The sequence below is a fragment of the Arvicola amphibius genome, chromosome 6 (genome assembly GCF_903992535.2).
Source record: "Arvicola amphibius chromosome 6, mArvAmp1.2, whole genome shotgun sequence".
NCBI lineage: Eukaryota > Metazoa > Chordata > Mammalia > Rodentia > Cricetidae > Arvicola > Arvicola amphibius.
This window is the reverse complement of record NC_052052.2, coordinates 97,809,772-97,837,574: the sequence shown is the minus strand read 5'-3', so window position 1 is coordinate 97,837,574 and position 27,803 is coordinate 97,809,772. Positions and strand designations below refer to the sequence as shown.

At 41.7% G+C, this 27,803-nt stretch overlaps 1 protein-coding gene and 1 pseudogene across 1 annotated transcript; both read right to left on the bottom strand.

Moving 5' to 3' along the window:
- Nucleotides 1–2,489: 2,489 nt before the first annotated feature.
- Hacd1 (3-hydroxyacyl-CoA dehydratase 1) lies at nt 2,490–26,649 on the bottom strand. Its single transcript, XM_038333737.1, has 7 exons — nt 26,325–26,649; nt 14,981–15,098; nt 14,797–14,815; nt 14,632–14,720; nt 10,658–10,779; nt 5,524–5,702; nt 2,490–2,705 (listed from the first exon to the last, which is right to left on the bottom strand). Exons 1-7 carry the CDS (start codon nt 26,459–26,461, stop codon nt 2,623–2,625), a joined length of 747 nt encoding a protein of 248 aa, XP_038189665.1. The 5' UTR covers nt 26,462–26,649; the 3' UTR covers nt 2,490–2,622.
- LOC119818186 lies at nt 9,424–9,491 on the bottom strand (annotated as a pseudogene).
- Nucleotides 26,650–27,803: the final 1,154 nt, after the last annotated feature.

Sequence of the window (27,803 nt, the reverse complement as noted above, 5' to 3'; positions counted from 1 at the left end):
AAAAACAAGAGAGGGCTAGCTGTTCCTCACAGTACTGAGCAAGCAAGAGGCTCAAAATAGTATTTGGCTATTATTAGTAATAATCTATAATTAAGGATCTGTACTCAGGCAGTGATAGTGCATGCCTTTAATCTCAGCATTTGAGAGGCAGAGGCAGGACAGCCAAGAATACCATGTCTTGAAAAAGGAAAGGAAAGGAAGGAGGGAGGGAGGGAGGGAGGGAGGGAGGGAGGGAGGGAGGGAAGGAAGGAAGGAAAGAAAAAAAGGAGTTCTTTCCCTGAAACCCATATAAGGCAGGAAGGAATCAGAGATGCAAAACTGTCCCCTGAAACCGTTTCTGGAAGGTTGCTTAAACCATGTGGTAGCAGCATAATAAATAGATGCACAGAAATCTCAACATGCAAAAACACCTCTGAACGTGAACAGATCTCAGGCAACAAAGGCTTTCACTGAAGACGTGATCATATTTATTTTGCCATTTTTGTAAGTTGCAACTATCATGGCTCTTTACTGATAATAAATCAGCACTGATACATTGGAAATCTTTCAGTTTGCATATTATATAATTAATCGAGCTATCAGGCTTACATCAGAATTTTAGTGACTGTCACCAAATGGAATCTAATGTTGCTAGTATGAAAAGTTCTCAGTATATATTTTTCGAATGCTTATAGAATTCAGATTCTATTTGATTCAAGCCCTGGTTCACAGGTTAGGGTGATTTCAGGAGAAATTCACAGATCCAGTCACAACACAGGAAATTTCAAATAGTTTTTTTTCTCCTAAAATCAAAACACCATTTAGCACTTAATGCACAGAGTGTCAGTTTAAAATTGCTTGACTCTAGGGGATAACAAACTAAATCTAAAGCTTACACATTTTAAGTATATTAATCTAAGTCACCAAATAGTTTAAGAATTCATGTTTTATTAAAGTTGGTCATAATTCCTACTTCGGGATAGTCTATAACTGGAAGTGGGGAAGTATTACAGCTTCTTGGCAGGAGTGCAGATTAAATGAATGTACACTTTAGGAATATAATTAAAGACATTTTCATAAGGCAGGCATTTAATAAATGTGAATGTCTCACACAAAGTGGGGAAGTTCCCCAAAATTTCTTCATCGAAAACTCAAGATGAAAACTGACCAGGCGATGTCAGAGCAGAATGGGAAGGAGAATTCGTGACCTAGTTCCCAGTGCTCATTCAAAGTCAGCAGCCGAGGAAACATAAAGTGCAATCCAACAAAAATAGCACCTTTGAAAAGAATCAAGTCATTGACAACAAACCTGAAAACCTGTTCTGAACGCCAAAGCACTGTGTGAACTTCCTGTGGGCGCCGGCCGGCTCCACACAGACAAGCCACTCTGGGCGGAGCGGGCTAGATGTTGACAGCAAGTACACATGAGACAGAACACTCGCGGCCACAACACATCTGTGCAGCTACCGTGGGCAAAGTGCCTCTTCCTATCACATCTGCAGCAACTCTAAAGTCAACCAATACATTTTACCACAGGAGGGAAATCTTTCAGGACCCTATTTAATTAAAGCAGAAGTAAAATATGCTCCACACATATTTCTGTTAAACATGGGGGTGGGGGTTTTATCATGGGACTTTTGCTCCCCAGTGTAATTTAGGAGAAAATGAATGTTCCAGATGATAGCTAGAAATGCTTAGTTATCAAGTACCACAGAGGTTCATCATACAATGGATTTATAAGATAATTCTATGGGCCAGAACAGCTTTTTCAACCAAACCCCGGAAACAATTAATATGATCATATATGCCCGTTAAACAGTAGGCAAAATACACATGTGCGGTTCTCCCAACCTCTTCAAACCCCGACAACTGAGAAAGCCGTCCTTGAGTGACTAACGCAAATAAACGTTAGTTTGCTCAGTAAATGATGCCAGCGGTCTAGGAAAATCTTCCAAGAATGTTCGCCTGGAGCTGAGGATGCCACCGGGTGACAAAGCACTCGCCTGGTGTGCACAAGAGCCTTGGCTGTATCTCCAGCAGCCATAACGCTCCCCCAGAGGCAAGGAAATGTTTGCCATCCGCGGCATTTACTTCGATTATTTTTATGTTTCTATTTTACATCAAAAACTTACCATAGAAAATCATGTCCACACTTGCAGACATTGTTATCAATCTGAAATGTTGACCTACAATTTGAACCATGAATTGAGGGTTCTAATACATTATTACTCAATTGTTACAATTTTGTGTTGGCTTTCATTTATAAATGAAATATAAATGTCATTGGTAGGTATCATGTTAATGAAACCAATTTCTACCTATTGATTTTAGAGGCCTTGAGTACACGTTGTAAAATAAAGTAGTAAGGCAACAAAGAAAGAGTTCTTTTCCTCGAGTAATATATTCAATTGTTTTCTAAATGATTCGCCCTCACCCCTCAACCATCAGTTTCGATTTGCCGTTGCTATCAAAACTAGACGCGGCGCAGCACGAAGACAAAGACAGCCAAACACTGTGTTTTTCCTTATATTTCAAGAAACAATGCGATCCATGGTATTCACGAAGTTGTTTATTCTTGTTATTAAAACTTGGACTCAAGTAATCCGGTTTTTCTGGAAGAAGCACCTTGTTTGGAGGGATCATTTAATCGTCCTTTTCTACCATCACCTCTCCATGAAGCACCTTTCTTCTTTGACGTAACATATGAAAATAGAGTTGCGGAAACACTTCATTGGAGAAAGAAAACAGAGAAGGATAAGCTACTGCTTTAAACTATGCTGGAAACCTGTAGACTGTGAGAGCTCAGCACTTTATGTAGAACAACACATACAACCACCCCGGTACCCATGGAGCTCGTGCTGAGGACAAAAGTAAAGGCCACATGCTATGTAATACAAAAACTCCTGGAGGTCTTTCTGTCCTAGCAAGTTCACATACCTTGATAAATATATTTTCCATAAGAACTTAAATGATCATGTTTATTTTTAGAAATCAGTAACACTCAACTATGTCAGAACCAAGGACAGCAGGCCCCACACTCTGCTTTCCCCTGTCTGTATCTGGCTCTTCTGTTAACTGTATCTGGCTCCATGAGGGCCTACACGTGTGCACATGTGAATGTCCCAACATGCATCTCACCTTCATCCAAACCCACTATGAACAACTGCCTCCCACTCTCAGGACAACATACATTAGTGACACGGCTAACCTTTGGGTTAGGGAAGAGATTGGCCCTGGGCTGTGGTCCCAGATGTGGTATCTAAGGAAGACACATAACAGGTTCCTGATCAGACACTCCACAGCTGGACCTAGGGGCTTCTATCGTGCGCACACACACAGACATGTGCACAGACCATATCAGTTGGGTACATGATCATCTGTGCAGCAAATTTGAAGAAAATTTTGAGCCAGTATGAATCAAGATTTTTTTTTGCTTTTTCAAGACGGTTTTATTGTGTAGCCCTGCCTTCCTTGAACTCACTCTGTAGAGCAGGCTGGTCTTGAACTCACAGAGATCAGCCTGCCTCTCCCTTCTAAGTGCCAGGATTAAAGGTGTGCACCACCACACCCACCCAAATCAAGACTTCCAATCAGAACATAAAGCATAAAGCATGGTGACTGAACAAATTACACCAGCTATAAACTCCAAATGTAAATATAAAAATAACCCAGAATGACCAAGCTAAGGAAACTGACCACCAAACTTTCAGTATCTTCTTCAGGAAACTTTGAGGGGAAAGAGGAGAGAGAGAGAGAGAGAGAGAGAGAGAGAGAGAGAGAGAGAGAGAGAGAGAGAGAGAGAGGGAGGAAGGAGGAGGAGGAGGAAGAGAGAGGAGAGAGAGAGAGAGAGAGAGAGAGAGAGAGAGAGGAGAGGGATTAGGATTAAAGAAGAGGGAGAGAGATATAGCCATATACCGAGCTATAAGAGGGAGAAGCGCGAGAGAGATGACCTGAGGAGAGAGAGAGAGAGAGAGGTCAAATACTGTAAGAATGTGAAATGGGTTTGATTTTTATTTATGAACTACTTCCCATCTTGATAAATGCAGTCATAGTATATCCAGAGGCCTAAACATTCAGGTGATGTATATTTAAAGCAAACTGAGCAATTATGATGAATTCTTCTATAAAATCCTGAGTAGTTTAATAAAAGGCACTGCATCCTGGGTACTTCTTAAACTGTTCACAGAAACTCTCCCATCTGGAATGCCCTCACTGGTAAGTGAGAAACACGTTCTCAGTACTAAAATAAATACCCAAATGCTACTTTGAATTATCAAAGTAAAATCAGTTGATATCTCTAGTAATATCAGTAAGTCTTTGGCGGACTGATCTTGGGCAAGTGGGACCTCAGTGACCACAGGTACAGTGAATGAGCTAGGAAGCTACTACAGGCAGAGGTCAGACTTAGATCTCCCAGGACACCTGAAAAGCAGGCATTCTGAAGTTAGAGGTTTGAAGCTTCAAATCACCTTCTCTAAGGATTTTGGTTTCTATGGGATAACCTCAGAGGTCACAAGAGAAGTGGCCCCAGGAGAGGTCGCCCCTGTGGCCACAAATATCCCACATGACCGCTGATTCTGCTGGTGGCACATTGTCCCCACTGAGACTCTTACAAAGCTAGGGTTGTGGCAAACAGTGGCTGGTCATCTTCCTTAGCTTACCAGTACTGGCTAGGTGGTAAATAAGGCAGAAGGAAAAGACAAGGAGGAGGCATTCTCTGAACTCTTGTCTATTTGGGTTTCAGAAAAGAACCAAAGTTGGAGTGTCATGCATGGGCTGGCCAAATCATGTGCACATCCCCATGAGATAAAAGGCCTCACAACCAGCCCGTGTAGAGCTCAGCGTTCGTAAATTCTCACCTTACTTCCCACTGGCACCCACTTCAGTTTCACTGAGAGGATGAATGAGTCTTCTCTTCCTCTGCTACTAATTAAATTTAAAAAATTGACTTAAAAATGAATCACTATTAGTACCTAAAAGAAGAGAATGGAGTCTCATCGACTCGTTGAAGTTGTGGGAAGATGGTGAGAAATTAGTGGAGAGGCTGAATTATTCAAAACATTTTAGGAAAAGCAGCTTTCTTCCTGTCAAGTACATGGAACAACAAAACAAGAACTAAAAAAAGCACTTGTAATAAATCTCCAGGTAGCCAAACGGATAAAAATGATCTCAAGTTTTCTTGATGGAAGGCTTATGATGCATTCACAGAAATCTAAACGCTTGTCAACAGCTCTAGTGATGCATGCTCTTGGAGTGATGTAGTTTTTCTGTTAACTATACCAGGCATATTTAAATGCTTCTGAGAAAGCGATCACTTGAATATTAATTAACTTACCTTTCCACATAATTAGCTTAAAAAAAAAAACAAAGAAAGGAAGAAAAAACTCTGACTCACTTCCCCTGAGTTATTCTAAAGATAGACGTGTCAATGCATTTGTAAGCAACTATTCCCACTTCCCCTTGCTTTTTAAATTAGCTTAGCATGGTATTCCAAACACTTGTATATCATACATTAAATTGAAGTACTAATAAGCCTATACTTACATGGTATATATGAGGCCATGGTTATGAGAAGAAAGTAGTAGTAGTCAAAAGAGACATTGTATTTGTTAGGAAGCCTTACTGAAAACATTCCTGACTTCTTCACGTAAGGCAAGGCAGCATATATTGTGAGAAGCTCCCCAGCAACTCCAACAGGATACAAGATGATAAAAAAATTATATCTGGAGAAAGAAAAGACAGATGATTGTTTTTCTAGACCACTTCCTATATTTTATAGCATGTCTCTTCTATTGCTATTGTACTCAAACTTAGAAATCTCTCTGTGCATTTACAATATCGCACACAGGCTGTTGATTTTCATATGCTTGCCAACTATCATCCTTTTCCTAATAGTAACTCCCATTCTACATCACAACACAGCAATACAATAAACCAGTTTACCCTATATAGTATTCAGGTATTTTTATAATTTATTTTAAAGTATATATACATATTTTGTTGGTTTGTTTTGCGATATGAGAGTGTTGTGTTGGCCAGGATCGTCTTGAACTCCCCCTGGCCTCAAGTGATCCCCTGCTTCAATCTCCAAGTGACTGATATCACAGATGGGGTCACCATACCTAACTACACAGCTTTTTGTTTCATTTAAATGTTTTTAAAAAATGCTTCTTTGGGGTATATAGTTGCAACTGCTCCTTTTTTCCCCAATAGCTGGTCATTTACTGATGAATGCTGAGCCTAAAAAGGACCAGTTAGGACCTAGTTTGATAGTTTATTTGGAAAGTTGTGATTACTGACTAAACATACTTACTACTGAAGGAAACTAAAAATGTGACTTCAATCACCAGCCACTAGTAATGAACACACTGGGTACAACAAAATTTGTTTTTGCAGAAAAATCACAGGCATTTTATTTACTCTACCAGTTGACATGAAAAAAATCTATAAAGAAGAATGAATAACTCAGCTGGTTGAGTGTTGACCAAGCATGCATGAGGCTCTGAGTTTGATCCCCAGCACTACAAAAACCAGACATGATAAAGCACACTTGTAATGCTAGTACTTTGGAGATAGAGACAGGAGGAGGAGAGGTTCGGCGTCATCTTCTACACACTGAGTTCAAGGCCAGCCTAGGAAGCACAACCTGGGTGTATGTGTGTCAGGAGGGGTGTGGGCAGTGTGTTGAGAGACAGACAGTGAGACAGAGAAAGAGAAGGCGATAAAGATAATAGATACATAGATAGATGATAGTTGATAGATAATAGACATAGAGATGCATAGATAGACAGATGATAGATAGATGATAGATAGATAGATAGATAGATAGATAGATAGATAGATAGATAGATAGATGATAAACGGTAGACAGACGTTAGAGATAGACAGATAAATGCATGGATAGACAGACTGATAAATGCATGGATAGATAGATAGACAGACAGATACACAGACAGACAGATGAATGTATGGATAGATGGAAAGATGGATAGATAGAAGATAGATAGATAGAAGATAGATAGATAGATAGATGATAGATAGAAGATGGATAGATAGATGATAGATATAGATGATCGATAGATAGATAGATAGATAGATAGATAGATAGATAGATAGATAGATTGATCAACTGGTTCCCATGTACTATAGACATATGAAGAGCTATGGGTAGAGCTATAGAGTAAAGAAGGGAAGAGAGCCCTTTGCTGTTGCTACTTATTCTGTCCTTGCTGGGTTATGTTCTCATGCTCTTTCCAGTCCTGTATAATTTTTGTTTATTATTTAAATCAATACATTCTCACTTTTAAAATCCTATAACCAAACATTTATAATTCCTTTTCAAACAAAATATCTAATCATTTATTTTCTAAACCTCATGAAACTCTCCAGTGATTTTTTTAAATAGTATTCTCCAGGCTGCTAAGACGGTTCGGTGGGTAAACGTACTTGCTGCAAAGCCTACTGTGACAACCTGAGTTCAGTCCCCAGGAGCCACACAGTGGAAGGAGAATGCTAACTCACTGCAAGTTGTCTTCTGACCTTCATAGGAGCATCTGGAATGTGCAAGCACACAAACACACATACACACACACTCAACAAAATGTAATTACATTTGTTTTGTAAATTATCACTCTTTATTGTTTGGTTGGTTTTGTTTTTTTGTTTGTTTGTTTGATTGTTTGTTTTTCAAGACAGGGTTTATCTGTGGAGCCTGGATTATCCTGGAACTCTGCTCTGTAGACCAGACTGGCCTCAAACTCAGAGATCTGCCTGCATCCTCCTCCTCCCAAGTGCTGGAATTAAAGGTGTGCATCACAACTGCCTGGCCACCACTCATAAATTAAATAAATAAATTTTAAGAATAGTTGAAATCCTTAAGGTCAGTGAAAATTCACAAAATGGAAATTTTTATTTTACCTTACTTGCACTATGTGAAGCCTTGCTATCCCCAAGGTTCCCAATTGTTACCTAAAATTTCTTAGAGGAAATGTACTTCAGAAATTAAAATAGAAGTCAGTATGAAAGCATAACCCAATATAAAATTATTCAGGAACACTTTCAACTCATAAATAGAATCAAGGTAGTCAATCATGATAGTAGGTCAATCTATAAATAGAAAGTCATTTCTAAAGAGAAGTTTTATTTGAGGATAAAAGTTTCCATATTTGAACTGAAAATTAATATTATTTTAGGTTATTTAATAAAGTTGCAATATATATATATATATATATATATATATATATATATATATATATATATATTTGGTTTTTCGAGACAGGGTTTCTCTGCAGCTTTAGAGCCTGTCCTGGAACTAGCTCTTGTAGACCAGGCTGGTCTCGAACTCACAGAGATCCGCCTGCCTCTGCCTCCCGAGTGCTAGGATTAAAGGCGTGCGCCACCACCGCCCGGCACAAAATATATTTAGATAGTTGTAATTTTCAAGAGTGTTTAGATATGAATCATAACTATCGATGATTATTGGTTGTTGTGGTAGCACATACCTTTAATCCCAGCAATTCAAGAGGCAAAGGCAGGCAGATCTCTATAAATTCAAGGTTAGCCTGGTCTACACAGTAAACTCTAAACCAGCCAGGGAGTCACAGTGACACTCTGTCTTAACAAATATCATTGATGATTATAATTAATTGGTACATATATGAGAACACCTATTTCAATGTTAAAAGATTTCATGTAAAACCTTTTGTTGTTGTTATTGTTCTAAATGGTCTCCCATAATGCAGTCTCAGTTTTGAACTCACTATATAGTAGAGGCTGGCCCTGAACTCCTAATCTTCCTGCTCTTCTTCGCAAGAGCTGGGACTATAGGTATACACTGCCATGCCCAGATACTAAACCCTTAACAGTAATGAAATGACAGATGTTTCCAACACAGCAAGTTGAAACATGAATTAGAAGAGTTCTGTATTTTTCTAGAAATTCATAACATGCAAATACAATCCAAACAAGAGACTTTGGACACTAAACACTAACAGTCCTTACCTATGCAAACATGCGGTGTACACTTACCTTCTTCGAGCAAACTCTGCAAACACAGCTCATGGACAGGGACAATGTGCTGAGTTAGTAGGCTTAGAAGAGCCAGGGGTTCTGAAGATTACCAAGGAAATGGTACTGACATGCACTCTAAGATTAGGCCCAACTGCATGCAAAGCTGCAAACGTCTTCAAAGACCTAATCCTTACATGTGAATATATTTTCACGTAGAACAAGAATAAAATGAACCTAATGCATAACGCTGGAACCTTCTTAAAACAAATGATCAATAAAGATAGAATTTTAGAGCATTTTATTGTATGTAAAATGAGAAGGCACAAATGAAAGGAGCTGGAAGAATACTTTAAAAGTCTAAGAGTCTCAAAAAAAAAAAATCAACCGTGGCACTCCTGTGTGATGAGATTATGAAAAATTTTTTAAATTTTATTTCCTTCTTTGGCATTTATTTATATATTCTAGAAATGTACTATAGAAATGATTCCTGAAAGTATAGTCTTTATATATTCTAATTTATTATCATTAAGTATGAATATTACATGAGCTTTATTTTTTTAATGTGTATTGGTGTTTTGTCTGTATGCATGTACGTCTGTGTAAGGGTGTCAGATCTCAGAGTTACAGTTATGAGTTGCCAATGGGTGTTGGGAATTGAACCTGGGTCCTCTGGTACAGCAGTCAATGCTCTTAAGCACTGAATCATCTCTTCAGCCCCAATACATGAGTTTTAAAAAGGTAATTATCTAAGAAAATGTTAAGCTATAATGCATGGGGACCTAAAGCAAGTATGGAAGCAGCTAGCTACTAAGCATGCATTAACACAAATGTCAGAGGTTGTTTTGTTTTTAAGACAGGAAGTGTTGGCAGGCTGGGGACTCCCTAGTTTGATCAGGATGGCTTTGAACTCTTAGAAACCCACCTGCCTCCACTTCCCAAGTACTAGGATAAAAGGCATGTGCCATCACCTGGGCTTAAATATCAGCTTTTTAAAAACCGAAATAAGAGATATGGTATTGTCTCTAATATCTTGTGGCATTACGTATTAGAGCTGGGAAGGATCGGAAGCCTATCAGTAGAGATGTCCCACTGTTCAGTCACAGTGGAACACTGTGTGGCAGTACCAAGTACTGGAGGTGAAGTGTTAGACTGACTGTCACTCACACTGATTGAAGAATGTGCAAAGATAAGGGGACTGCCTCAACAGTTAGGGTGCTTGCTGCCTTTGAGGAGGACCACAGTTTGGTTCCCAGCACCTACATCAGGGGGCTCACAAACACCTGTAACTACAGCTCCAGGGGACACCTCTGGCCTCTGAGAGCACCTGCACTCACACAGATGCACAAGTATGTATATATTTACAAAGAAAAAAAATACATCTTCACATGATAATACTTTAGAGCAATCAATTAGCTACATTCTGAGTAAATTTTATTTAATATAATTCCCAAAATGGATATGATACTTTCCAAAACAATAAATGACCAACTGAGATTACTTAAGGATATGATTAGTTGGGAGGTGTTTTTCCATAAAATATATTATGGTATTATTTGCCTATGACCATTATGGCATCATGGAGCTGTGACGCAAACGGTAACTCTCCAGTGTTAGCAACACCAAGGCAGCATGCATGGGGCATGGGGAACTCAAGGCAAGACGCTGCCACCTGGCCCATTTAATGAAGTGCGGCAAGTGGTCGAGAAGACTGAATGTGTAGAAGGAATAGCGAGTGATCTCAGTCACAGTCCAGGAGACCAGAAAAAGCACCACGCTCTCCTCGTTCTGGATCTGCGGGTTAGAGAAAGCCACAGTGCTGTTGGACCTTGGGCTTTTGTTCAGTGAGATTAGCATTTTCTTTCTATTATTTGTTGTCTTTTATTATAATGGAACACAGGACACAATGCGGTCATCAATAAGTAATTGGTTCCAAATGTGAGCCTTAACTGTGTCCTATGTTGGAGAGGCTATTGACTTAGTGATATTTTTCCTCCTTCATTCCTCAACGCAGCCAGTAAGTTTAACATCCCAGGACATCATGGCCTTGAAAGCTGAATGGCAACAATTGACCATTCCAACTTCCTATCAGTCATTAAATCAGACAAACGCTACTGTGATACCACGGCGGGGGGGTGTCTGAGTGAGAATGGCCCCCATAGGCTCATATATTTAAAGCTTGGACCCCAAATGGTAGGATTGTTTGAGAAAGAGTACAAAGTACGCCCTTGTTTGAGTAGGTATGATCTTGTTAGAAGAGCTGTGTCGCTGGTGGGTAGGTTTTGAAGTTTCAAAAGTCCATGCTAAGCCCATTGTCTGTCTGTCTTCTCTCTGTCTGCTGTGTAAAAATCAGGATGTAAAGCTCTCAACTCCAGCCATGCCTGTCTGCTACCTGCCATGATGATAATGGACCAACCCTCTAAAACTGTAAGCAAGTTTATAGTTTTATTAAATGTTTCCTTTTATAAGAGTTGTCTTGGTATGGTATCCCTTTACAGCAAAAGAACAGGGACTAAGACAGATATCAGCTTGCTAATCTGGCCATTCATCTTTGTCCTGAACATTCATATTTCACTTGGGACCTTATAATATCTTGTCTGACTATTACAACCATTTCCTAAGTGACTTCTCCTTCCTTTATTCTCCTCTCAGATGAAAGTTTTCTTAAAAAATAAAACAAATACTAATAATTAAATCAGACAAGTCATATTATTTGAAACTTAAACTTGATGGTAAATTCCAACACCCAAGCATGACACAAAGATCCTTACAGCCTGTGTTCTGCAGCGACTCAGCCCTCTCGGTTTCTCGCTGTGATGATGATGATGCTCTACTTTATGTATTTCCAGACTGTGCCTTGGAGGTTCCGTGTCTTTCTGAATGCTGGTCCCTCTAATTGGAATTATTATTTCCTATACAAAACCTTTCTCATCTCTTACGACCCAGCTGGAAGACCACAGTTTCTGCAGACTTTTCCGTTATAGGTTAAATTTGAAATGTCCCGCATAGGCTCATTTGTTGAACATGTCCAGTGGTGACACTATTTAGGAGGGAGGCAATGGAAACTAGCAGGTGGGACCTATCTGGAGGACATAGGTCTCTGGGGATGGACCTCTTAAGGTTACTGATGTGGGATGTCCTCTTGTATATGTGTTGCTTTTATTGGTTGATCAATAAAGCTGTTTCGGCCAATGGCTTAGCAAAGTAAACCAGGCAGGAAGATATATATATAGAGAGAGAGAGGGTAGGTGGAGTCAGAGAGACACCATGTAGCTGCCAAAGGAGACAGATGCTGAATCCTTACCAGTAAGCCAAAGCCTCATGCCCATACATAGATTAATAGAAATGGGTTAATTCATATATAAGAGTTATCTAGAAATATGCCTGAGCCATTGGCTGAACAGTGTTTTAATTAATATAGTTTCTGTGTGATTATTTGAATCTGAGCACTAGGGAAATGAATGAGCAGTCTCCGTCTACAAAACACTCCATTCCTGGCCCCTTACTCTCTCTGCTGCCTGTCTACTTTGAGCTGAGTGACTTGTACCATGTTCCTGCTGCCAAGAGGCTCTTCCTCCTCAGGGCCCATAGTCAATGGAGCCAAGGACCATATGCTGAAACCTCTAAAACCATGAGCAAAAATGAATCTCTTCGCTGTGAAGTTCAAGCATATCATCCCAGTGACGCAGTCCTAACATATGTCCCAACCTGTCTCATGTCTGCTCAGCTCCTTGTTCACCTTCCCATTCTGACGTTACTTTGGGGATTTAACACTCATCAGTCTGAACCGAATCTTACACACCAGTCAGTGCTCAACTTACATAAACGTTGTCTATGGAAGCCTTGGATCACTTCCTAGAAGAGACTAAACTCTAGGTGCATAATACAATGCATGCTCTGCTCTTATCTCAAAACACGTAAATGCAATTAAGTCAGCATTTGCATAACTGCATTTAGTTTATATCTGCATCACAGGCTCCAGAGAGTAAGAACCACGCTGGCACCACTGACAGCCACAATCTCAGCACAGTATCAGGCACAGAGTGGCTGCACTGCTGCTACCTCCTGCATGACCACTGTGTCCCAGCATCCAGCACAGTGACAGCTGTAGTTTCCTTATTTATTTTTGGAAGTCCAGGAATTAGCACTTCCAGATGTGCAGAATATGCTCAATAAATGTAATTTACAGAGTTGTTGGTAAATGTCAATTGGAAGCTACCGTTGTATAAAATCAAATAGTAAAATCAAGGCATAGAGTTCCTGGGGGAATGAGAGGACCAGGAGGTTCCTTTTCTCCTTAGGAGCTCCCCATTTCTAGCTTTTCTTTAATAATTCCCCCAGGCAGTGCTGCCTACCTGACTCTGTCTTTCTTCTCCCTTCTTCAGATTCCCTGGAGTTCTGGCTCAATTATTATACGCATTTCCTTACTGGGATCATCTTTCTGCTCTTCTGTCACTGTGGTAGCCCTGTGTTTAAACTAGTAAGCAACGCTAGTGAAACCTTTGGGCTGTGTGTACTGCAGTCCTGGTTAGGGACAGGTGGCTCAAGTCAGCTGGATGAACGATCCCAGTCAAGAGGGCGTGCAGAGTACTGAGAGGACACAAGGTCAGCCATCTGTCCCCACCTAGAGAGGAGGCCAGTGGGGCTCGGGGGAAACGGGGAGGAGGTTAGGTGTCAGTCCCAAAGCACAGAAGCGACAAGAAAGGAATCTGCAGGATGGAAAGGGGGCCAGAGATCTGTCCTCAAGTGGACAGGAGATACGGACGCTGTCAAGAAGGTCGGGAGGGTTGAGCTGAGAAATGTTTCTGACATGGGCTTAAAAGGCCCAACATCCTCAGAGAGACTTGCACAGTGTTTGTTTTGTCTACATGGTTGAGAGCACTAATTAGACTCAGTAATTACGTCTGTCTCCTGTCAAGCCTCCATAAATAATGTGTCTTTTTTTCTCTGAGATCCTCAACTTTAACTTTAAAATTTTATTTTAATTGGCAAATTAAAACTGCACATATTTATGGTACATAACACGCTGCTCTGAAATATGTATGCATTTCAGAATGGCTAAGTGAAGCTAATTAACTTGCACTTTCCCTTGGCATAGCTCTTCTTTTTGGGGTAAACACTTAAAATGCCCTGTCAACAACTTCCAAGTAGACATTGTCAGCATCTGTAGTCACCATGTACAACAGCTCCCTTAAATTTAGCCTTTCTGTCTGAGATTTTGTATCTTTGGATTTCAAAATTACAACTTTAATTCAGGTCTTTTATGCTTGTTCAGGTGTGAGGAACCACATTTACTTTTGCCTATTCCTATAATGCCTTGTGTTAAACAAATGAGCTGTTTATACTGACAACTTCAAAAATAAAAAAATAATGACTTGGTTAAGAAGAAATGTCATAGATAAGCAAATATTCAGTTGGATGGAAATGAGTGTTCACCTTAACATCCAAAACACAGGAAGAAGAGATGCTATGAACAGAAGATGATAGAACTGCTTGTTCTACATCAGTGGAGAATGATATTTAAAGCCCACCTCCTCTTTGCCCAATCATTCTGCCCCCCAAAACATGGCTATATTAATACTTTAGGTTTCTAAGAACGAGAAGCTCCCCTGTGGCTCAAGTAGACAACATGTCTGCATCACTTACGGGTTTTACGCTGTGAGTAACGAGCCAAACCATGAAGATTCTTGAACTCACTTGGACCCCTGTCACAAGCACAGAAGTGGGTACAATTCCTAGAAGAGAAATCAAGTTAATGGTTGCCTCAAAGGCCGCTTATCACAATAGTATAAAATTAAAACAAAAACTCACCAATCAGACAGTGGACTACCTGTAGGGAAATTGAGAAATCACAAGTCAATAATATAAACATTAAACACCCACCAGCAGTGGTAGTAAACAAGCCCACAGGTGTTATGTAATTAGCAAATTAGAATTTGCATTGTTCAACTGAATAAACACCATAGCAGACAAACAACATATTGAAAAAACTTACCTCGAGCAAAGCAAATGTTTGGAAAAATTTAAGTGTCTTCTGAATGCTTTTATATAAACCTCTGTGTGTTCCTTTTTCCATGTAAAAGCGTACCATAGCAATAGCTAGAACCAACCACCTAGAGGAAATAAAAGTATTTTTACAAAGTTCTATCAAAATTAATATTATTGATAATGTGCATGCAATTATATAAACATTATTTACTACTAGCAATAGCTGAAAGGGGGAAGCAACTGAGTTATCAATCAGTGACTGCACAGATACTTTGTGTGGTCTATCAATACTTTGCTTATGTTTCAAAGTCATTCTTCTATAACACTAAGTCAATCTACAATGATATCTAAATTCAAGCCCACCTTTTCTCCCCCACTCATTTTGCTTTCTGAAACATAACAATATTAATATTTTAGAGTCCTATCCATGTGAAGCTTTCCTTTAGGCCCAGAATATTATTTTGTCTTTAAAAAGAAGGGACTTCAATACATGCTATGACATAGAGGGACCCCGAAGACATTGCACTGAAAGAAATGAGGCAATCATGAAAGAGCAAACACTGTACTTCATTTGCACAAGGCACCAAGAGTTATCAGAGTCATCGACATGGAAAGACTGGTGGTTGCCAGGAGCTGGGAGGAACGGGTAATTGGGAGTTAGTGTTTAATGGGTACAGAGTGTTTTGTGGGATGGAGTTAGGGATATGAACGGTGATGACAGCTACACAAACTGTGAATGCACTTAATGTCACAGGACCATGTATGTTTCAGAGTTTAAGATAGTCCATATCATGTGTAAACATACAATTGTAAACACCCCAACTGTAAAAACTCACTAACCCTCTTGAAAAGAAATGCCAAAAACTGTACAATAATATTGGTATTTAGCCGGGCGGTGGTGGCGCACGCCTTTAATCCCAGCACTCGGGAGGCAGAGGCAGGTGGATCTCTGTGAGTTCGAGGCCAGCCTGGTCTACAAGAGCTAGTTCCAGGACAGGCTCTAAAAAAAGCTGCAGAGAAACCCTGTCTCGAAAAACCAAATAATAATAATAATAATAATATTGGTATTTTATCATTCTTAGTCATTATGCTTTTTAAAAAAAGCAGCCCAGAGGGGGAAGATAACAAATAGTAATCTATAGACTATACAAGTTGCCACAGAACAATGGCTAGGATTTTTTTTTTTTTGCTTTCGGCAATTAAACTGATAGACTAATGTAAGTAGCTAGGTACTGAAAATTAGATTATCAAAGCATTTCAAAATTATACACTGCTGTGGCCCCAGATTCTATTTCTGTGATAAAACATTCTGATCAAAAGTAACTTGGGGAGGAAAGGGTTTGATTCGGCTTATATTTCTGGATCATGGAGGGAAATCTGGGCAGGAACTGAACCAAAAACTATGGAGAAATGATGGCTCACTGGCTTGCTTCCTTGCTCATGTTCAGCTGGTTTTTTTTTCTTTATAGAGCACAGACCCACTGGCTTCAGGATATCCCACCCACAGTGGGCTAAGCACTCCCCCATCAAGTAAGACAATGCCCACAGGCTAATCTGAGCCAGTCAGTTCCTCAGTAGACTCTCCTTCTGCCCAGGTGGAAGTTGACAGTGAGTAAATTTAACCAATACAAGTCTCAAAATAAAGATCTGTCAAAAGTTGCATTCATATAAAAATATAGTATATAATTTACGTAGGCACACATGGAAATCGTTAACCAGAAACATTTGTTAATTTTCACTGCACAGAATGAATGGTATGATACAGAAGAGAGCCATCCAGACCAAGTGTAAGCCTGCTTCCAAAGAGTTGCTGTTGTTGAGAACAGGGTCTTAACATGTAGGCAACCTGTCCTAGACCTCAAGACGCAGATTAGGCCGGCCTTTGTCTACCTCTGTCTTCCATATGCAACAATGAAGGATACACGTCACCACACCCAGCCAAAAGTTGATATTTTTAAAAGAGAAAAAAAAAGAACATATATTGGCCCTTGTCAGTTTAAAGATGCATGTTAAATACGCACTCTCCTCCATGATCCTAACAGCGACACTGTGGCCAACAGCTTTCCAGTACACACAGCTCACTCTTCCGGTAGTCCCTGGCAAGAGCTAACTTCTTCCTGGTTTCCCTCTCCACTCCTAGAGTGTGCTGACGTTTAAGAAAGTTGCCTTCCCAGTAGCTTTTCAAAGACTGGAATACTCCATCCATGGACTAGGCTTTAAGATAGGGAGGTATCAAAGTGTATGATCCAGCAGGTTTCTGAACTATACGATTATTATAGCTTAACTTTTTGACTAAATGGCTTAAATGTATTCCTACAAAGACAGTAGAGACTAAGTGCAGCTTGACAGAACCGAAGGACAGAGTGACACACACAGGATCGCTCTCCCTTCCCCTGCTCATCATAGAGCACACTGAACAAAAATGACACAAGGCCGAGCAAATGTCTAAAACCATCACTTTTGAGACGCAGAAATATCGATGATTACAGCAGAGACAGTGAGCGGATCTTCAGACCTATGTTTCAGCTGTGACCACATAACCCATGTTGGGTGCTTCTGGAGGATTATTCTCTTTTCCTGCTGAGGAAACAGACACAGAGGGACACACAGTTCAGTCAGCTGAGACCTAAAGCCCCCACAAAGCCGAGCCTGCTCCTGAACCAGCGATGTCATAGACCGGCTCCAATCACTATGATCACAGAACAATTCATGTTTACCTTACATACTATGCTCAAATATTTTGATTTCAAAAAAGTCTGCAGGCCACTCTCTCAGAGTCAAGATGTTACTTTACTCAAGCTTAGTACTGAGGACATAGCTCAGCGGTAGATGTATGAAACCCGAGACTCAGTCCTCGGCACTTCAAAAAGAAAAAGGTGCTGAACTTGGAGTGAGATAATGGGCAGGACTGGAAGGGATCCTCTGAAGTCCCCAACCTCTGTCCTACCACATCACAGCTTTACTTGATTCTGCTCACGATCCTGTCTTCTGCAGGGTTATTTCTGGAATCAGCACTGACTGAGCCTAAAATGGTGGTTTGACGGTGGTTTTGTGTTTTAGGTACCTTCCCAGTTCAAACTGTAAAGACTTTAGTCATCTCCATTCTAAGTGCCCACAGCTCTATAAAACCAAGAGGTTGCTCAAAACATATTCATTCACATTTTCCACACATCTGTCTTTTGGAGGCAGAGACAACTTAGACACCTATAGAATTTAAACTTGAGAAGCAGTTACTAAGTTAACCAAAAAGTCACTGAAGCATTAAGTGTACAGCACATTTTAAGCATTTATTTTTGTGAGCCACCCGGTAGTTTGCTGGGATGAACTCAGGACCTCTGGAAGGGCGGTCAATGCTCTTAACCACTAAGCCATATAGACTGTTAGCTTCAGAGTTTATGATCTAATAAAAACATCTACTTATAATCTGTTTATAATTACAATCCTTTCCTATGATTAAAAGACATGGCATCTGTGAATCACAGGGAATTTTCTCCTCAATCTTTTATTTTTTTAAGAGCTCTGCATGGTATCAGTTTCCTGTGGAGGGAAAGGGTAGAAAATGGGATGTTCCAAAGTGTGGGACATATCAGAACCCCATGAAATTGAGAGTAATCATTAATGCATATCTAACTGAAAATGGGAAATCTACATGCAGTTGTGAGTTAATTGCTGAGAGGCACACACCACTCATAAGACCATGAGCTGATGCTGTTCTGATCACACCAAATCCTTGTATTTCAAGTTAGAGAGCATTGAGACACATGCAGCTATACGGTCTAGTCAGTGAGCAAAGGGCTCACAGGTCATCCTGGCATACTAATTCGTGTCATTAGTATCTACCTACTGCCATTTAAAAAAAGATGAAAACTCCTGGAAGCCTTTTGTGACTGAAACAGTACTATCAAAGAGAAACTGTAATAGTTATGGTTAGATTATATCCACCTGGATAAACTTCAAAACACAGGCTTAGTTTGTCTGTACACATTATCTAAAATGAAAAGACTATCTAGCAAAAATATCTCTGAAAATCATTTGTTTTACTAGATTCCTGAGAAAAATATTTTGAATTTTTAAAAATTACCTCCCTTCCACATCCTAATAACCATTCTTCAAAGTTGCTTATAGTTCGAAATTAAAGATTCCACGTTTTATGCTGTTGGTGTTGATATGACACCCCTAATGTTAAAGCACCTGTTATTTGACGCTATATTGGTTTTGGTGGTTCAAAATCAGTATATACCATATTGTAATAAATAATCCTCATATAAATGTATCATGTAATACAAATGAAAATCATTATTTAATGACATATGATCTAACCATATCTAATTTCAATATAGTTATATCTATCTCTGTAAAGCAAAATTGAAAATACGTAATCATATATTCTTGTTGAGACTGTGACTGCACTGACTTTTCCCTAATCTCTGTCTACAGGTGATATTGTATATCGCTGTACAGCTGGCCTGGGATTTTAATGTGTTTACAGTACAATCCACCAGTTATTGAAATGTCAACGCTTTGGCTTCGCTTCCTGTGATTCCCGACGGTTCTTCGCACCTTGAGACTTGCTTCTGTGCTCTATCATTAATTTTAAACAATGTAAGAGTCTGTTGTATAAACAAAAGCAATTCAGACTCAGCCCACTGACTGCTCAGGTCCTGTGTAAAGACTTAATGGAAGCAAAGTCTCCGCTGTGGCATAAGGTTCCCTATTTCCAAAGCTGCTACCTCTCTCTTGCTCTTCCCCTATAAAATGCCAAGCAAAATTCAACCTTGAAGTGGAAAATTGGAATTGATTACTAATGTTGACATTTTTTAACCTGATAATAAACCTTCTAACCCAAAAAAAAGAAAACAAACAAACAACAACAACAAAAATTTAAACAAAAAACAGCATTTATGTGGTATTTAAAGTCTGATACTTGATCCCATAGGTGGCAGTATTGTACCAACAACACACTGCAGAGCGCAAAACAAATGAAGGTACTGGCCGTGGAAAGGACCAGCAGGGCATTTACTCTGACTCCATCTGCTTTTTAGTAAACATGACCAAGACCTTAATAAACTAATCAGAACTCGTTTCCCAAGGATACCGTCACAAAGAAATGCCCAAAGTCTTTCTAAAGGTTAACTTTGGGTGTTTGTTTAGTAATTAAAAAAAAGAAAAGAAAATCCATAAGCAACTGGAATTAGTTTTGGGGTGTTCTGTTCTGTGTCTTGTTTTTAATTGTGCCAGGGATATTGATCACATGAACTCAAATAGATTCAATGAGCCCTTGGCAACCCAGATTCTCAAGCCAAGTGTAATGGTGCACGCCTATATGGCTAGCACTCTAGAGGCGGAGGGAAGAGGACAGCTTCAATTTCAAGGCCAGTTTGATCTATGTAGCAAAATTCAGGCCAGTCGGGGCTACATAGTGAGACGGTCTCAAGCAAACAAAGAAAACCACCAGATTCTCTTTGGGGGGGAAAAAAGACAAAAACAAAAATTGTTTCAAAGAATTTTTTGCTTGTTTGATTTCACTCATTCATTCATTAATTCATTTTTCAACAAGAATTATTAAAACAGGTAGGTGCTAAGCCAGATGTTTGGGAGTAAAGATAAAGAGAACATGATTTCTTTTGCCCTGAGCACCAAAATAGGAAGTAGAGGTAAAAGGACAGCGCTGTAACAAGACGTATAAGCCAGACCCTACACAATGAAAGCGCCTTTTATGCCACTCTGGCTACAATGTCCTTGAAAGGCTTATCGATTTCTTCTAGCTATTTTCTAGCATTTCCTTTTCTTCTAGATTTCTTAGACGCAACAGCTGCTTGAAACACTTGAATATCTACATTCATATCTCCTTTGGAAGACTTCCATTATAATTTTAATATAAGCAGCTTCAAGCTAACAGAAAGTTACAGAGAATGATAAATGATGTCACCAAGTGCCTACTGCCCAGCCTCAAGGATTACCACAGTGGTCATTCTCCTTTCACCCAAGCCTCTACTCCTTATGCCCCTCTGAGTAATTTGAATTAGATCCATGATACTTTCTAAAATGGTCCACAACATTTTATTGCATGTCTCTAAAATCATTTTCTTTATAAGCAAAACTAGAATCCCAGTACCCTACATAAAAATAATAGCTTCTGGCTGTCACAAAACATTGAGGGGCTAGAAAGGTGGCTAAAAAGGTGCCTACCACGCTTTGGCCATGGCAGAAGCAAGATGACGAAAGAAACATCATCCTTCGGAATGCATCGCAACAAGACGCACACGTGGTGCCGCCGCTGTGGCTCTAAGGCCTACCACCTTCAGTAGTCTACCTGTGACAAATGCAGCTACCCTGCCAAGTGCAAGAGAAAGTGTAACTGGAGTGCCAAGGCTAAGAGACGAAACATTGTCCTCTGACCACATGAGAGCGCGTGCACAGCACACACACACACACACACACACCCAGAGAGAGAGAGAGAGAGAGAGAGAGAGAGAGAGAGAGAAACTATTAAATGTTATTTTAATTAAAAAAAAAAAACATTGAGCTAAGGTAAAAATTTCCTTAACTATCTCTTTTTTTTAAATCATGATTGAAACAGAATTCATATACTAATTATTTGGTGTGTCTCTCGTTACTCTCGAATCTACAGGTCTTCTTCCCTTCATCCCCCCTCTTTCAAGTTGAACACGGGGTGGCTGGGCCTGCAGAGTGTCCCACTGTCTAGATCTTGCTAATTGGATACCTGGGGTCGTTTATCATGTTCTGCCTCCTACAGTCCTGAAAATTGGCAGTTAGTTCTAGGGGCTCCATCAGACTCTGGCAAGGGTACTTAACAAGTTGTCGGGTGTATTTCTAAAGGAGCAAACCATTTCTGGCTGTCCTTTCTTTGTGACGTTAGTAAGCTGTGGATGCTCACTGCCCAGATCCACCATTTCAACCATGGTTGAAAAATGACAGGCTGATTTGAAATGTCTTCTCTGTACCTCCTTTAAGTTAACAATTAGGCCTGCAGGAAAGATAGCCTCCAGTTCTCACACAGCTGTGCTTTCAATACAACCCATTAACACCTCTTGATTGCATTTCCTAGACTAATTAATACTTCCTTTTGCAGCCAACACTTAGTTTCCCGGACAGCAACTAAGCACTCTTGCCGACAGAGTTAAACCGAAAGGTTCAGGTACACTCGACTTAGGACCAGCTGCTCTTTGAGGCACTCTTAGAAGATTAAAGACAGTTGCAAGCAGGAGAAGATCTTTGCCTGGCAAAGGGCTACTTTAAGAATTCTTAAAAGTTAATATTAGGAAACCAGACAACTCATCAAAGGAAAATAATTGGCAAAAGATGTGAATAGACACTAAACCCAAGAAGACACACAAGCTTGCCAGTGTGTAAGCCATGAAAACGTATCCAGTATCCTGGTCATAAAATCGAAAATAAATTCACAATGAGAATATGCAGAATATACTTCCGGGGTGTGGTGGCTCGTTTTAGGTGGCGCAGGCTAGAGTCATTTGAGAGATGGGAACCTCAATTGAGAAAATGCTCCCATAAGATCAGGCAAGCCTGGAGAGCATTTTCTTGAGTAGTAACTGATGGGGAACATGTGACTACTGGATGATGGATCCACTGCACTTGTAGATATTTATTCCAAAAAAAATGAAAGCATAAATCCACACACCGACCTGTACCTGAATGTTCACAGCTTTATTTATAATAGGCCCAAACTGGAAACATCCACCAACAATATGGATAAACCAGCTGTGGTATATCCATTCACTCCATCTGCCGTCCTTAGCAATCAAATTGTGGTATATCCATTCACTCCATCTGCCATCCTTAGCAATCAAATTGTGGTATATCCATTCACTCCATCTGCCATCCTTAGAAATCAAATTGTGGTATATCCATTCACTCCATCTACCGTCCTTAGAAATCAAATTGTGGTATATCCATTCACTCCATCTACCATCTTTAGTAATCAAATGTTATCTAAAAGATAGGACTATTAACATTTTTGTAAATGAAATTGGAATTAATGTTCTGTCAAAGCAATTCAATATAACAGTGAAAAAAAATCTCACATAGTTTTTCTTGTAATTCCAGATTAACCACTAGAGATTGAAATTAGTATCCCGAAGTGTCCAATGTCCATCAAACACTTCTGCTAGGAACTTCAGATCTATTACCTCTTTAGCCCTTGCCATAAACTAGCAAAATGATAGCTTTACAAATAGTGCTGTTCCAGTTTTACAAATTGGAAAACTAAGGGTCAGAGGTCAGATAACTTACCCAACTTTACTCCCCTACAGAACAACACACAGAACATTTAATGAACCATTTTGTCATGTTTACAAAATAAAAAGTACACATTAGCAAGGCACCTGAGGCCTTGCAGTGGATGGGCCAAGCTGCCTGTCTGTCTGTCCTTCAGGCCCACTGTTGTTGCTTAACGGAAGTCACCCAACTCACATCTCTATCCTAACACATGGCCGTGTCCTCATCCACATCTGGTAAGTCTTACCCTTCAAAGACCCACTCAAATGCTTTCCTCTCCTTCGCAATGGTCTCTCTCAGTCTCTCTCTCCTCTTTGGTCCTCAGTCTATCTCTATTGCGGTTATCATCTGTATATAAATGCCCAGGCTGTGCTTCCTCAAGGATGAGTCTGGAATATCTGCTTTATATTCCCCACTGGGCCTAAGACAATGCACTAGCATCTACAGGCTCCAAAGTGTTTGTTGAAAAGCAAAGCACAGGTGCTCACGACTCTGGTCAAGACCATTTATGAGTAAGCCACATATGTACCATAAAAATCCTTCCGTCCTTCAAAGGGGCCCCCAACTCTCAATTTACCTAATGCCACTAATTCCGCAGGGTCAGAGTAGGAGGACTTTAATGTACTAGGGCCTGACTTAATCTGTGATTGTACACTACTCCTATACAGTCTTATGTAATAATGAAAAGTATAATTACGAAAATCCAGATGACTTAATTAAATGAAAATAGGAGCTTACACAGTAGGCATTCAGCACCAATGCTTTACAAGACACACATCGGCTCATTCAATAGGTATTTATTACTTCCTGGAGCGTGCGATGATTTAATAAAATACATGGTATTGTTAAATGATAGTAAGTGGAACAGAGAAAAAACAAGCAGTCAAGGTGTGCTAAGACGTCCATGAAGGTGCCCAAGTCAAGTCTCCTGAGGATAGAGATTTAGCATAGACTTCAAGGAAAGCAGACATTCAAACGAGAGTAAGGAGAAATCAAAGGCTATCTATAGGAGGCTTCTAGAATTACATGGATTACTCTGCCTTGATGACAAGAACACTGGACCCTCTCTGTACAAACAGACAGACACATTTAGGATAAGCACCAGCTTGCTGGAAAGGCAGAAAAGGAGTCCTCTTAGTTTGTCTCCCATGAGGCCAGGGGAACCATAGAAGTTCAAACAGACTGACTCAGTCACCAGAACAAGGATGACATTAAAGCCCTGGGAGAGTGAACAACCTATGCAAAGATGGAAAGTTGTAAAATGCACACTGAAAAGTGGCGAGTTGGGGATTTCAAATGCAAGAAAACTGGAAAGATAAATCGGGGAGTATGTTGAAAATGGTCTTCAATGGCGGCATCCCTGGGTTCCTGAGGACAGGCTAGGATCACTGTGGCCATTTAAAACTTTTCATTGGGGATTTTAAACTGGAATTATGAGGTGAGTTTTCACTCTCCAAACAGTAACAAGGCCTTAAAAGTGCACAGAGGACTGGACAGGGAAGGGGCAACCAATCAATTAACATGGGGCGGGAATTCCAAGAACATTTACTAACTGGATGAGACTGTCTCAGAGAAGTGAGTCTCCCTACCTGCTGCTGCATTCATTTTAAGGCAGCAGAGCATGGTCAGCACTGAACTTTCTACCAGTGTCTCAAGCCTCTTAGTTCCTACTATCAAATGTGATGGAATCCAGGGCAACAGGAAGATGAAGCTACACAGTGCTGGAATCAATCTCGGTGAAAACATCTGCTCGACACCTTTTGATTGTGATCTCCAGACAGTGACTCAAGGTCTCTCCTTGCCGCGCCATAAAATATTGTTCTGCACCCCTCACAGGATTGCAGAGATCTAAAATGAGATTATATAGCCAAAGAACCAGCACAGTCCCTGGCACACAGTAACCCCCAATAAATCCATATTTGTGAACTATATTTGTTGTTTAGTATCATAAAACATTATCAGCAGGAACATTTGTTAAATAGGACAATCTCACTTTTTCTTCAATTGACCAAGAGGTCAGTTGAAACACACTTTTTCCTATAAACCTAAGAGACGGTTTAAAATACTAAAAGTTTCCTCGCATTCATGTAAGTTAAAACTTCCGAGGATTTTGAGAAAGTAGCTCTTTCTAAAGGCAAGATACTAGGGCACATTTTCATAATGGTTTGAGTCACGGTAGATACAGAAGTCATTTGACATCTTTTTGAAGATTGATTTTGTATAAATCCTAACTTCCTAATCACACTAAGCCTGGGTAATTTTAAAAAGGACGGGAATTTGTTGAAAGGATAAAGCCATTACGATGCTGGACACCTGCCCTGTCCCAATTAGGTTAGATGTTCTAACAAAGTCCCAAGTAAGCATTCCTAAGTGCCATGCTTAAAGAGAAATAGTAGGTGAAGACACTGCCCCGCGACTGCAGCACCAGGAACCACACGCCCGGGGTCCAGTGTGCACTGGCCGCGGACAGCTCCCGGCAGGGGTGAACGGATCACAGCTTTTCTTCAACAGCAGCGGGAGGCGACAGGGGCGGTCCGGCCAAAGTCGCCTGCCCTGTGGGTCAGCCCCGCATTCCTGCCCGGGTCTATACTTAACCTCCGGCCCGCGCCCCGCGCCGCCGAGCCACGCCGTGCACCGTATTAGGCAATGCCCAGCGAGCCGCGGCCGGCCGCCCCGCCCCGCTCCATTCAACCTTGCCGCGCCCCTCCCCCACCGCCCCGCGCGCCCCCGCCGCGTCGAGACCCCCCCCCCAGGGGCCCAGCACGCGCGCTCTCGCTCCATTCGCCCCGGACGCGCGCCCAGAAAGCTCCGGGTCGTGCACCTGTGCTCTCGCTCCATGTGCGCCCTCTGCACCGCGACCCCCCAACCACCCAACACGCACGCTGTCGCTCCATAAGCCCCCGCCCCGCGCCTTCGCCTCGACCCCCTCAGTGCTTTTCCCCCGCGCGCTCCCGTTCCACCCCATGCGCGCACCCTCGCCGCGGCTCGACCCCCGGCAGCCCCGCGAGCGCGCGCTCCCCGCGTCCCCGAGCCCGGATCGCCGAGCGATGGCACAACTGCGCGCGGAGCGTGGAGGGACCTTCGCGCGCACGTACCCGGCGGTCATGGCGATATTGTAGAAGGTGAGCCAGGCGGTGGCCAGGAAGCCTAGGCGTCTCCGCTTGCGGGTGGCTTCCTTCTCGTCGCCGGCCTCGGAGGCGCCGTTGGTGCCGTCCTCCTCACTGGACGCCATGGTGACCGTGCACGCTGGCCTGGAGGAGCAGCACACAGGAGCGGGAGGGGCCGGCTGTGCGAGCCACTGAAGCGCCGCTGCCCCGTTGCCGTCGCCCGCCTCGGCCCAAGCACTCCATGTGCGACGCGTGGGGGGTCAGCGCCGCCAGCCCGGGCCGCCCGCGAGGGGAGGAGCGCGCCCCCGGGCCGCGCGCCCCGCCCCGGCGCCGCCTCTCGGGAGCGCGCACTCGGGGCCCGGGCCCCGGGGTGGGCCAGTCGGGGTCACAGCTTCGAGGCGGTGCTGCGCAGCGCGCTCCCGCAGAAGAGCTGTCCGCCCTGGCTGCGACCTCTTCCTAGAGAGACGCGGGCGACGCGCGTCCAGGCAGTGGGTGCTCGACTGGTACGCCTTGTCCAGACAGAGCGAGCGCACCTCGGGTGCGGGGCTTCTGCTCCGGGAGCAGGGTCTCCCCACTAGAGTCTCAGTCTTCGGAGCTCCGGGAGAAGCACCACCTGCCTCGCCTTGCCCGGTGTTAACTGCTAGGCCAGACGGGTGTGTAGGGTTATAGGGAGTCTGTTCTAAAGTTGCAAAGAGAAGCTGGAGGAAAGGACGTAGCGAAGCCAAGATAGATGTTGGGGTTCATACAGGAAACACAGACACAGATTTAGCAAGTTCCCTACCCTGTTGGGAAGACATGTCCCACTGCTCTCCACACGTAGACTCTCATTTTTCTCTCGTTCAAAAACTATGCTACGTTCCTATCATAGCACGTGGATAAGAAAGCAGGCTCCGGAGTCACCTTACGGAAATTCAATCCCCAAATTCCTGCCTCCACCTGTCTGTGAATTGGTAGCTTATGTATGCCTAAGTTTTCTCAAATAAAAATAAAATGAGGTGCCTCATAGAGATGTAGGGTTAAGTAACATAGTCATCAAAAGCAGGTACTGGCATGTCACAGTTTGTCACCTCAAATATGCGTGCGTATTAGTATTTTTTTCTGGTGACCTTGCTTATAATCCAGAGAAAGAAATTTTGCAAAGGGCAACAGTCTCTGCATGGGAGTCTAGACACCGGCAGAGGGGACCAATGACTCTACAGGCCAACCCATGAGCTTTTCTCCATGTGCATGTCATCTTGGGCATGGAATGGGACCTGGGAGAGCTCATCATGGCATTACCCGCCCCATTTGGGAAATGGTGGGGAGGTCAGGTAAAACCTTCCAACATGAAAGTGTCAGAGGGCTAAGTTACTAGGCCTTTGCACGGAACAGTACATCTCTGCCGCAAGATGGGCCTCGAGATCTCAGTGTTTCAGAATATCAGTTCTCTCTAAATGCCAGTGGATTTTATCTGACAAGCTAAAATCT

Excerpts from the sequence above, each read along its gene's own strand:
- Hacd1 (XM_038333737.1), bottom strand. The coding sequence starts at position 26,461 with ATGGCGTCCAGTGAGGAGGACGGCACCAACGGCGCCTCCGAGGCCGGC. Across the intron at positions 10,780-14,631 it reads TTACTCACAGCGTAAAACCC|ATCCAGAACGAGGAGAGCGT; the intron begins GTAAGTGATGCA and ends TCTAACCCGCAG. Across the intron at positions 2,706-5,523 it reads CATGGCCTCATATATACCAT|TGTTTCCGCAACTCTATTTT; the intron begins GTAAGTATAGGC and ends TCTCCAATGAAG.